General features: G+C 27.9%; 1 protein-coding gene across 1 annotated transcript in view; it reads left to right on the top strand.

Annotated features, from left to right (window-relative positions):
* LOC136977522 (uncharacterized) overlaps positions 1-3,535 on the top strand; it is a 158,298-nt gene extending 154,763 nt beyond the window's left edge. The window contains exons 17-19 of the mRNA XM_067273017.1: positions 2,225-2,477; positions 2,558-2,640; positions 2,736-3,535. Of these exons, the coding sequence (XP_067129118.1) occupies positions 2,225-2,477; positions 2,558-2,640; positions 2,736-2,924 (525 nt within the window). The 3' untranslated portion in view covers positions 2,925-3,535. The remainder of the gene's footprint in view (positions 1-2,224; positions 2,478-2,557; positions 2,641-2,735) is intronic.
* Positions 3,536-13,690: the final 10,155 nt, after the last annotated feature.

Raw genomic sequence — 13,690 nt, 5'->3', positions numbered from 1 at the left:
TTGGGACTTTGATGTACAAATTTAAAACAAAAATAAATAGATAAATAATAATAAAAAGATCTTCAATAATTACAAGTCTATAATACAGATCTGTTCTCAGAATAAGTAAGATTTATTTGAAATGGAAGAACAATAAAGCTATTGGAATATTCTATGCATTGCTAATTGTTTTAAATGTAATGAATGTGTTTACTAAGCATTAATTATGAATCGAAAATTACAGCTAAATCAGAAATCTGATTTACATAATTATTTAAAAGATTGATTGACGAGTAACTGAGTGTGAACGACTAAACGTGTTAATGAAAATTTGTAAATACAATAGTATAGTGGAAAAATGTTTGAATCAGACCAAAGAAAACCGATAGAACAAAACTAATTAACGTAAAAACAATGGACTATAAAAAATAATGCCGTTATTTTTTCCATTAAATATATGTCATGTAGACGCAATGGGACGCCATTAAAAGCCTGGCCGAACATACAATAGGCTTGAAAAAGGTACACTAAGCAAAAGTAACTTTTTAAAATATAAATATAAATGCTCATATTAAGATAGGTAAATTCTTTTAGTTAGCTATCAAAATATTCATAGATATACTGATGATAATAAAATAGGGACTATCGACTTGGACTATTATTTTGACAAACTCCAATGCTTTTCTTCTAAGAAATGACTAAGCTTACGCCTATTGCTATTAATTTTAAGTGTAAAATTTTACATGATTTTAATTATAAATTGTGATAATTTAATACAAAATATTCATTAAAATAATATTTCTAATAATTCGAATTATGATATACTAAATTTATATTTCTATATAAACTTCAGATTTTTTTGTGAATTGAGAATTTAATTGAAATATTATTATTGTTAGTTCTAAGGGAAAGAGAAAGTGAATTGGATAAATTATCAAAAAATATTCTAATAAAATTTTAAATTATTTATTTTTAATTTTAATAAATTATTATTTCATAGAGAACTATTTAAAAAAATTTTCCTTGAACTGCTTCGGGTGAAAAGATTATACATGTAATTAGGTAAACATATTTAATATTTTATGATAATTATATCTTTTCAATTAGGTTTTTATTGTAAGGACAAGGTGACTATTGCTAAATATTAAATTACCTCTGAATGAAATGTGAAAAAAGAAGAGTTTAATCAAACGGAATAATTTATTTTAAACGATATTAGTACTTAAAAACAGTATTATATTCTAATAAATTTTAGTCTTCATGAATTCTATAATGATTTAAGTTTGAAAAATTCGGTTTATTCATTCAAATATATCCGAGAAGCGTTAGAAGAATCGAAGATTTCTAAGGAAATATTTAAATTTCTTAAGTTTCCTTTCATGAATTGAAATTTTATCGCTTTTCATAATGAGAGAGGAATGTTATTCATAATGTATCAACACAAATTAGCTTCGAGTTATAAAATTATTTAATTAAATGCATTTCAATGGAGCTATTTTAATTGTTATTATAAACAGTTGAATGGAATATTTAAATATCTTCGAATATAAAACTTGGAAACTTCTCTACAGATAGAAGTGAATCATTTAAATTACAAATAAAACTGTTTGTTAATAATTTTATTAAATTATTTTCTAAGATTTATTTATATATTATACGTCGTATATACAGTATATAAATCTTTATTTATTTAATTCAAGTTTCTGTATTTAAAAATATATAAAATGTTTGGTATTATTACCTAATTATTTATAACTTAAACGTGTATTTTTCGGGATAAATCTAAAATGGAAAAAGTATATTCCTAATGTTTTCTTTCGACTTAACACAGAAAACCACCATCAAAGCGAAAAAAGAAAAAACTTTGTTGACAGAAAATCAAATTTTTCTGCCGAGATGAAAGGACTTTTATCTTCATTCAATAACCTCGTATGAAATAGTTCTTAAAATCTAATTGGAATCCCACTTTTTCATAAATTTAACTAAATTGAATGTCCAAAAATAAAATTCTTTGTGGAATAAAATAAATATTGTCTCTTGAAGTTGTGGCATTCATTTTCGGTTATTGAAGAGATCTTTGCTTTAAAATCTTTTTAAAAAATGTTGACTTACAAGATTTCTTTGTTATGCTCTGACATTATCATTAAAAACAATTACTATATATACTGTTGTATTATTATATTCATTCGTTCTAAGAAAAACAATTTCTGAATGAAAATTAATAATAATAATAATATATTTACAGGTGTGTTCGATGCTTAATACATTAGAGAATTATTATTGGAGATATACATCTGCTTCGGAATTAGTTAATACAATTTTGCAACACATCGATGTAAGAGCTTCGCAATTATTTTCCAGACGTGAATATTTAGATTTATCAGAATCCATGTTTCAAATGATTGTTGGAAGAGAACTCAGTACCATTCCTGAAGTGAAGAAATTCGAAGTGATGTTGCAATGGGCCAATCATAAAGTGAACAACATGGGTCATCCAGGTAAAAAAAAAGGAAAATAATTAAGCACAATTTAAATTCAGTATATTATTAAAACGATTGTCTTCTTTTTTCTAATTCAGATCCTCAGGAATTACAATGTATGATGAACAGATTAACTCGTGATTTAAAACTACATAAAATTTCACCGCAAGACCTTATTAAGGTAACTGTTATACAGGATTATGTTCTCGATAATTTTATAATTGCTATTATCACAGTTATAATAACTACTATAGAAGCTTAAACGTATGATTTCAGATTGTTCTGCCAACTAAGACAATCAGTAACGAACGCATTTTAGGTACTCTGCTATATCAAGCAGACAAAGGGATATATCGTATTCAGCCTTCATATCTGGACCAATGTCGAAATCCCGATAATTATGACGATTATGACGATTATGAAATAGAAGAAAAAACTCATCGTCATCAATCTGTAAAAAAATAATATGATTATTCTTACTTCAATTGTAAAAGCTTCTGGTATTGCAGATCTTAAGAATTTTCGAAATTAAGATTATTGCAATCTAATTTCTTCTTACACTGCCAATTAAGTTAAGAATGATTGTGATAAAAAAAAATTATAGATTAGCCAACTTTATCCTGCATGGTCATTTATACTGTATTTAGAAACATAAGAGAGAACTTTCAGTTAAATTCCAACAAACTGAAGCATCGATATCAGTTAGATATTTGATAACATCTTAATTTGATTAAATAACAGATAATCAATGACAATTTTACTATAGATATATAATAATGAATTTAGTTGTAAGAAGCAGGAATATATTCAAAAATTCCTGTAATTAAATATGGCTTAGCCAGAAATTTATTAATAATTAAATATTTATTACTTGTTTATTCGTGAAACAATTTTTAACTTTATGTAAATCAAATGGATGCAGGAAATATAGTAGTATGTAGAACAATTTATGTAGTATCGATAGATAGTCGGAAAAATATTTTTAGTTTCCATCGTCAATGAGTGGCTGGGTATTTTTACTAGATGACAAAAAATTTCTTCAGAAAATTGTTGTATGGGGAAGATAAAAACATTCTTATTTTATAGCATAAAACCAACAAATATATATATAGCCAAATTTATATTTCTATGAAATTCCTGAACATTAATACTATCATATTAACCTGTGTCAGATAACAAAAAAAATGGTATAAAAATTCTTGGTATCATGGGGTCAATTTGTCCCCATGCAAATAAATAGCTATTATTGTTTATATTCTTAAATAATTTATTCTAATTGTTAAACACAAGATCGTGTTATTAACTCAAACACTTGGCTTTTGACTCCACCTTTATTTAGTTGATCAACTAAATAAAGGTGGAGTCAAAAGCCAAGTGTTTGAGTTAATAACACGATCTTGTGTTTAACAATTAGAATCAGCAATCTAGCACAACACGGTTTCTCTACGACTGACTTAAATAATTTACATTAGTATTGTTTACTTTTCAAAATGTTTATAATCATATAATATGTTTATTAATTAATTATTGCTCTTTACTTGTCTTTATCTCTGAAACACACTGTAAGTTGATCTCTTGATCTCTTAGTCCCTTTTTTTCTGATTGTGCTGTACTTGCTGAAACTTCACTGGTTTAATTCTATCCTAAGAAATTCCTTAATGATGCGTTTCTGAATAATGCTTAATAATCTATGAATTCATTTATGAAATGAAAAAATCTTACAGTAGTTAGAAACTAATAACTCATACCAGAACATAAACGTGAATAGGTCTATATTGCAAGAACTGAGTTACAAAAGTAATTAACACCTATTTCTAGATTTCTAACAAACAACGTAAAATCCACTTTAAGGATGCACCTTAATTACTATCACCCAGTGCTTAATCACTTAGTTTCTAAAAATAGGCCCACAGCTGGACGGTCAAAGTGGTTAAGGCGCAGTATGACGCTCTGGGGATCCGGGATCGAATCCAGAAAGTCAAACACACCAGAAATTTATGCGTGGTTCGTGTCGGTTGTCTTTCACAACCCTACTCCCATTCGGGCCTGGCAGCAATGGGTATGAAAAAAGGCTCTCTTAGTGCCCATAGTGCAGTAAGAGTTTTAAAACATATTAGGCTTTATTTTAAATTATTTTGCTATTGTGATATCACTGTGGAAGATGCGGATTCTGCTCGAATACGAATTAGATGCTATCGTAAAAATTGTGTTCGAATTTTCGGGTTGTGGTGAAAATTTATCATGATAGCATTTCGCGAGGTAATTAGATTGGCAAAGGCTTTGATTCTCATTTCTTATCCATGCTGTTTCATGCTGAATAATTGCATTGCAAGTTAAGTCCATTATAACGGATTAACTGAGTCATATTAAATGTTATATTCTGTGCTAGTGCTTTGCGATTGACAAATCTAATCCATTCTAAATGATGCATTAAAAATTCTAAGATTAAATTAACACTTGAAGAAGGCTTAAAGAATAGTTAAACTTCTTATTTGAAGTTTCTGGATGGTCCATTACAAGAAATAATCTTTCTTAAATCAAAAGACTCTAAATTGTAATTGTAGAATTAGCATTAAATTTCTTTTTCTATTGCAATATATTAAACTGTTATCTCAACTGGAAATAATTATACAACTAAAATTACATTAGATGCTACTTGAATAATTAAACATTCTAAGGAATTTAAGTTTTAAACTTACAAAATAGCATAATATTTGAATCATTTTTCATTGAACATTTTGAAGTTTATAAATTTTAATAATACAGTATTTTCAAATGTAATTATAGTATAATATAATTTAATTTATAATTATAATTCTGTTTAGGAATCAATAAATACCATATAGTAGTAAATATAAAGAAAGAACTTGTAGCCTTCCCCCCAATGACTATCCTTAGAACCATAAGTATTTTTCATTTTTAACTTGATTATTTTGTTTTTAAAAATTCTTTAATCATCATCAATCAATTTTTATTCGTAGAATGGCATCAGCCAGTTACAAAGGGTGTAATTCAGTAACAAATAAATATTTATTATCGCTGAGATAAACATCATTTAAACCAAATTAGTCTAACATATCCATCTCACAGTTAATTACACTTTTGAATCTAACAAGTATAACAATAAACTGAGTAATACAACTTTGTTACAATTGGATTGTCTATGGCAAAAAGTTCTCGATTGTATGGTGTAACTTATTGTAGATTTTAATACAAGTGTAAAGTAATTTTTCCATCTTAAATTTATTGGTAGTTATATATTAATTAAACAATTTAAAAGTAATTTAATCATTTAAAATTATTTCATCAACATAAATTCACGCGCATAATTATATAGCTTATAAATTATGTCAAACTTTGCTGTGTGCAAAACTTCATACATAGCTCTTTCATTGGTACATTTAGATAAAAGGTGCAGGTCAAAACTCTTTGCTAAGTCATTTGCTTCTTTGCATACACAAAACATGTGGAATTTTGACATTGGGCAGTTACACTTGGAAAACTCAAGGAATGTATTGTTGATAGATGAAATAAAGAATTGATACTAGGGTTGAATAAAAAATCTTTTAACATTGAAAGCCAGCTTTGTTAACATGTAGTTGTTGTTGAATGGGTACTCTAGAATTATATTGTACCAATCAGCTTTCTCACTATTGTGTATATCTTCTATGTCCTGTGATAGGGAGATTTCTAAGACATTTTGTATTATTAATTGTTGGCTTAGTTGTTCACTTATCTCAGGTAGATCCAAAAATATTTTTATAGAAAATCCGTAACGATTTAATATTTTTGAAATTTGTGTTACCCAGTTTCTACTTTGTTCTTTAACCGTTGATTTCCGATATTATTGATATAATATCATCGTCGATAGATTCTCACATTAAATTTCTGTTTAAATTAAGAGATACTATCTCTTTATTAAGGTTGCACTTAATTTATACTTGCTTAGTTCCAATCTGAGAGCACTTCCTGGTATGTTATATTCCAATGAGAAAATTCTGCGTATAAATTTATTTTGAATTATTTCAAATTTTTGGAAGTTAGTAAGGCTCCAGATTGGGGCCGCATAACCAATCGAATTCATAATTATGGAGTTAAAAAGGCGGAAATGAACATTGATATTCTTCAATTTTGCCTTAGTAAATAATTTCACCATATTGTTTATTAAACTATTAGCTTTAACTAGGTTGTGTTTGTTTTCAAATGACAAATTTGGTATTAAAATGATACCTAAAACTTTAGTATCTTGAACTACCCTCAGTTCTTCATTGTTAATATGAAAGAACATATGATATTTAGAACGGAGCCAATCTGCCAAAATAATATAACTTCAGATTTCTTTGGGTTAATTTTTAATTTCAGCTCAGCGAAGTATTTCTTCACCAATTGGATTTTCCTGCGTTAAGGCCGCGGCCGTTGGAGCAATTATAACAATATCGTCCGCATAAGAGATCGAATGCACAACCTCTTCGCCAATTATGAACCCGTCGTCTTCATTTTTAAAGCAGTTATTCATATCAAACGTGTAAAAGTTGAATAGGTGGGGAGACCAAGGGTGTCCTTGCAGTAATCCTCTGCTTGAGTCAAACGGTGGCCACTGAGTATAGTCTTGTTTAATGATAGTTTTATAATGACCAAATAGTAACCCTATAATGCTCGTTAGACGCTCACTTGCTTGGTAGTATGTCATTTTTGTTTGTAAGTCTGCAATACTAACAGAACCATATGCTTTTTCTAAATCTAAGAATAATACGAAAACCTTTTGTCTTTTTTTGAGAAGCTGTATCTGAATAATTGCACTTAGTACAAAGAGGGCTAGTAGAGGGCTATTCTCGATAAAGGCATATTGAGTTTCATTTTTATAATTGTTTATGTCTATCCAATTATTAAACTTAGTTACGGCTGTAAAAACTTTACGTAGCCCTGATGATAACGCGATTGGACGGTAGTTAGTTAGCAATTTTCTATCACCATGTTTAAATAACATAACAAATATTATTTCATTCCACATGTCTGGAATAACTCCATGATTATAGAAACCATTAAATTGTCTAGACAGATAGTTGACCATTTCTATTGGAAAGTTTTTAATTACATGATTGGGAATTGAGTCAAACCCAGGAGCCGAATTCTCCTTTAACTTTTTAATACAATGGTGTACGTCTTCCGCCTTAAACACTTCCTCAGAGAGGTTTTCTTGAGGTAGGTTAATGTCTATATTTCTTAAACTACTTTTGTTCTTGTAGTCATCTGAAAAGGTTCTAAAATAATGAAGCCAACTGCTATAAGATACTCGAATTGTATCTCTGCATGTTGAGTTAGAGACTCGAAATCTATTAACTACAGACCAAAAACTTTTTTGTCTTTGGACTGGATTAACTTGTCACTGATATCTGAATAGTAATACTTCTTTTTCGCCTTTACTAGATTATATATCTTCTTACTTTCTAAGTATTTCTTCAACGACTCTTCTGTGTTTACTCTTCTAAATCTTTGCAGATTCTTTTGTTTAATTTTATATAAATAACACTTGTTATCAAACCAATTACTTTTGTATTTAGCTAGATTGTTTCTTGTACTCCTCCTGAAACGATACGTATCCAATACTGTTATTAAATAGTTATAATTATCAATCGATCGGTTTGTTCTCTCTTTTTTGTATCAATATATCATTAATTTTATTATTTATTTCATTTATAAATTGTGTTTATTATAAGTCTGTCTTTTGCCTATATTAGATTTGCGTACTTGGTTGAAGTTATACCACCAGTTACGTTCTTCTATGCTTCCTCTCAGTCCCAATTGGATTGGGTAATGGTCCGATTCATCTATGTCTAATACTGTCAACTTCTTGCACTGATCCAAAACGAATTCGGAACAAATGGGTAAATCAATTATTGATTATATCATCGGAGAGAGAAAAGTAAACTTGGCGAGGATATCGCCTATGATCCTACCATTTAACATAATTCATTTTCCTGGACGAAATCTAAGAGGGTTCTTCCTTCAGAATTTACTGTTGTCTTTGGATACTCTCTTGTTATTGATGTTATCGTTTCTTGGTATGCTTTTTGTATCCGATATCTCATCAACACGAGCATTAACCTATGGATTATTGGTAGTGACTTTAACAGAATTAGACCACTGATCAATGGTCCTTTGGACTTCGTGTAAGAATGACTTTTTACCTGAAGAAGGGGAAAGATAGATTAATATTATCCCTAAATATGATTCTCTCCAACAAATATTAATACTACGGTTCAGTTCGATCACCACAAAGATAAATTTTTCTGTAATGTAGAAATTGAATAGCTCACCAAAGTTTCTCTTGATTAACAACAGTAAGCCACCTTCTGGGTGGCCAATTCTACTTTTCCTTCGTGCATCACTAAATAATATCGTGTTTTCTCATTCTAAAACTCCTTGTCATCTTTACTCAAATTATCAATCCAAGTTTCCGTGAAGCCAATTATGGTATGAGATTTTATGTATTTTTTTACAGTCTGTACATTTTTCCCGGAGTCCTTGAATGTTCCAAAAACCTATAAGTAAATTGCCTCCATCTTTATTATATGATTCTGCGTCCGTGAGAATAAATATGGTATCATTGCTATCCTGTTTTTCCAAACTCCTATTGTAATTATTAACAACAACCAAGTTATTTTTAACAGACTCGGTACTAGATATATTATGTCCTCTTTTACCATCCTCCTCTAAATCTGTGGTCAAACAGTTCCTAAAAAATAGTCTATTTGAATAATCCTGTCTGAATTAGTGTCATATGTATATATTAAGTTTTCTTTTATGTAGTAGTCGTCTCTTACTATTATTTGTTTCTTATTCAATTTTTCCTGTTTAATCCTTGCCAGAAGATTTTTCCTTCTTATCCTCGATCTTCCTCACAGATCGGATGTAAATATTATTTTTTTCTTATCCTCGCCAACTAAATTCGATTTCGATAGCCAAAATTCTCTGATGATCAAATTTCGGTTAATGTTACCTATGGTGCTAAAATGGCGGCTCGTCTCTGATTCAAGGAGAAGAAAGAAAACAGTGGGGATGCACGTTCTAACCTTTCTTCTCCTTGAATCAGAGACGAGCCGCCATTTTAGCACCATAGGTAACATTAACCCAAATTTCTTACGTTTACGGATTCAAGAATAATTTTGGCAATAGGTTTATTTTTACTATTATTTAATTTAATTAACCCTTCTATATCACTATTTTTTCTTCCTAATTCATCGTTAATGAATAAATTGATTTCTTGTACATAACCTAATGATTTAAATGGGTAGTTTATAATAATAATAATAATAATATACTTATTGGTTCTCTCATTTACTAGTTTATGAATTTCGAATTCTAACGTACCTTTTTAGATGATTATTGTTTTTTGATTTTTTTGTCCAGTTCTTGTATCTTGTGATTAACTTTCCTCATTTCCTCTTTGTAACTTTTATTCTCTTCTTTCAGTTTATTTACTTCTGATTTAATTGATTGAATTTCAATATTTAACTGACAAAATTTAACTGAATTAGCTCATAAATAGATTTTAATGTATATTGAGTTTCATCTGTAACTTGTGATTCAGTTTCACTTAATGGTTCAAAATAATCATGAATTTTCGGATTCCTCGTAGATTCTGTGGCGACTTTACGATCTAATTCAATTTGGTAATATTCCTCACTTGAAATCTCTACTAGTTGATTTTCCTTCTCCTTGTCCTTGAAATTTCCCTTGTGAGGTCTACCACTCCCCCTTTTTTTGCATTTCCAATTGACTTAATCGTTATGGGGAACGGGATAGGGGACCCGCGTTAGTTTCGACACCAGCAATTATTAGTAATTTTATAATTAAACCCAAGGTTAGTCTATTGACAAAGATCCATTTCTTTACGTAAGTCATATTTCTATTCTTTGTGTTGTTTTCGTACTCTAGCATACTGATTTGCAGCTCCTCAAAAGTTCACTCGCACTCCAGACGAGCAACTTTAACTCCCAAAATTAAATAATGGAAATTTAAATGTACTTTTTATTCTAATTATTATAATTTAAAAAAAAAATGAAAATATTTTAAAATGTGAAAGCGTGTGAATTCTGAATTTTTGCATTCACTTCTTTAATACAAAATGTATCAACATCAGTAATAATGAATTAACTAGAAAAAATAAACTATTAACTACAATATATATCAAACTATTACAAAAATCAAAGACAATCAACATACAAATCCTTATACTCGTGATAATTCAAGAATAAAGACAAAATGTATTTTTGTTGTTGTATTGTGTACAGGCACAATGAAGTGACATTTTTCTCAACACTAGGCTAGTTGAATCTAACTAAATAAAGATTCAACTAGCCTAGTGTTGAGAAAAATGTCACTTCATTGTGCCTGTACACAATAAGCAAATACAACACGGTTTCAACAACATCAACAAAATGTATTGTTAAATACAGTAAGAAATCTTAACAATGTTAACAATTGAGAGAAGAATTATTGGCTAATATTTCTGATTATATCAGAAATAAGGAATTACTTCTATAAAATAATTACAAATCACAAACAAAGAAGGCAATTTCTTTTTCTCTGAAAAATTTAGTACTGTATATCTACAGATTTATACATGTTACTTTTTCATAAATTTCTTAAATAGATTAGATACAATTTTATATTTAACACAAAGAAGCTTTGAATAATAAAGGCAAACTTAGTTATTTATATTTGGTATATTTTTAATTAAGTAATTTGAGAAAGAGTATCATGGAGAATTCTGTAATTGTATAGTATTTGCAGTTATTTTTGTTGTTACACTATGGCAATTATTCATTTATTCTGTTTATTGGCATGAAGGTTAACGCTCTTAAAAAATAAACTAGTGATCCAATTGTACTCTATATTCTTCCTATATAAATATAGTTTTTGGTAGAAATAATTTAAAATTTTAGATTCTCTTAATTTGCATAAACCTACAAATATATTGAATTTGACTATTGAAAAACGTTGAAATATTCTGTTAATACTAAATACAGTAGAATCCTGATTATCTGAGGTAATGTAGACTGATAACTGAGTACACTGATAAAATGGATGGCCAAGGTAATTTCGGATTAAAAATTTCAAATGTAAAGGATTTGTGTGTTATCACTTTTAAGCTCTTTTTACTCTTTATTGAATTTAAGTATACATAAAAACAACATTTATTATACAGGTAATATTTACAATAGTTTTAAGAATAAAATATTTATCATTGTAGTTACATTTTTATATAAATGATTTGTCTCATGATAAAGTTAAATAACAACAACAGAAACAAATCATTTTGTAATACTTATCTTTTACTGTTTTACAGTTTGTTTTATGAATTACTACATAAGAATTGTAGTGTATTCAGTTACAGGTTAGCTTTGGGTAATGCAGAACCTCAGTTAATTAGGGCTAGGATATTTGAGTATCTGCTGTATAATAAAAGTCTTGTTTTTGAATTTAATTTGATATGTATTATTTAAAACTGTGGCTATAATGTCTTTTAGGACAAATGAATAATAAGAGATGTTTCTTAATATCCTATCAAATATTTGCAATTTATGAATTATATTAAATACACTCAAGAATAATAATCATAATAGTAGTTTTAATAATGAAACTGTTTGTTTCATATTAATAATGAAATTTTCAGGTCAATACATTATATCGCAAATACAGTAGAGCGTCGATTATCCGACTTAATTGGGGACCGAGGTTGGTCGGATAACCGAAAAGTATGAAAAAATACATTATTAGTATAGTGTATTAGGCCTGGTTTAAATACTAGCCTCCCTTTCATGGTCGAGCCAGTGCTGCCAGCTAAAACATGCAAAAATTTAACAAAAATAATATTAAAGTAGCCAAGACCATAACCAAATATTGTAGTGCCACATCACTAGCGGACATTTGAATTTGCCGACTAGAACGCGGTTAATCGGGGGTCGGATAATCGATGCTCTACTGTACATTTAATCTTTGTTTTGAAAGTGAATGAGGACATCAGATCTTCCAAGTATATTTTTTATAAACTTAATTTAAATCTAAGGTGTGAAAATGCAACAGCATTATTTGAATAATGTAATTTTACATATATACATTTAATATAATTGAATTTCAATTTTTCTGAAAGGGAATGAACATATTTTAACATAAAAAAAAAAAATTATTATATTAACAATGCTTAAAAATTACACAGAACAAATCACTACTTGATGAAAGAATTAATTCGAAAGATTTGTAATGAATTGTTCTTGCAGTAATCAAATGAAAATCATTTAGTTTTTTACTGCAGTAAAAAAATTCTATTGATGCAAATTTCATTATAAGTATCTACCTCAAACAGATAATTGTGCCTATATATAAAAATATTAACAAAATTATTTAAAAATTATTGAAATATTTATTCACATTTAATGTACTAAAATGTTAGATTAAATAAATAATCAAAATTAAATAATTTCTTCCCCATTACAATGAAATAATTTCTGTAGAAAATTTTTGTTATTTATTTAGAGTTGTTGTTGTTGTTATTGTTAGAAAAGTTTAAAATCAGGGAGATGTTGAAGTTCATGTTTTTCAAAATATGTAAAATATTTTTCAGTGTTGAATGAAAAAAATTTAAATAAATAAATAAAAAAACCTTATGTTCTTTAGTAGTTGGTAGTAAGTATATATATATTTTTTGTGGATAAAGATAACATTTTTATTAATGTTTAAATTTTGTCAGTTTATTTTGTGATTTCATAATGTGCCTTTTAGTCTGCAGCATAGTAAATTTTGCAGATATTGCCTTTTGTTGTTTTAAAAAATTTAAATCTCTATTTCCATCCATATTCCTTTTTCCCTGGAATATTTATATTAGATAATGCAAAATATCATAACATATTTCATAGATATTTATATTATTTTACTTATAATAAAATAAAAAGACTATAAATACAAATATTGATATATTTAAAACTGTTTTATCATAGTTTTTTGTTCTTTTTTTAAATTCGTAACCATTAAATAGCAGTCTTGCTAGAGAGAAGTGGTCTTTAGATATATTTTCTATTAGAAAAAGCACACTCGAGATGTTTCACAATGCAATTTATTCGTCTTAAATTAACTATTGGACTAAAAACTTTTTAAAACTAATTTAAAAAATAAAAATTTTGGTGCTAAATCTATGGAATATTAAGTTACTGTATATTTAAATAGTAGTA

This window comes from Centruroides vittatus, unplaced genomic scaffold (genome assembly GCF_030686945.1).
Source record: "Centruroides vittatus isolate TY-2023 unplaced genomic scaffold, ASM3068694v2 contig_460, whole genome shotgun sequence".
Classification (NCBI taxonomy): domain Eukaryota; kingdom Metazoa; phylum Arthropoda; class Arachnida; order Scorpiones; family Buthidae; genus Centruroides; species Centruroides vittatus.
The sequence above is the reverse complement of the archived record's forward strand: the minus strand, read 5'-3'. Positions and strand labels throughout refer to the sequence as shown.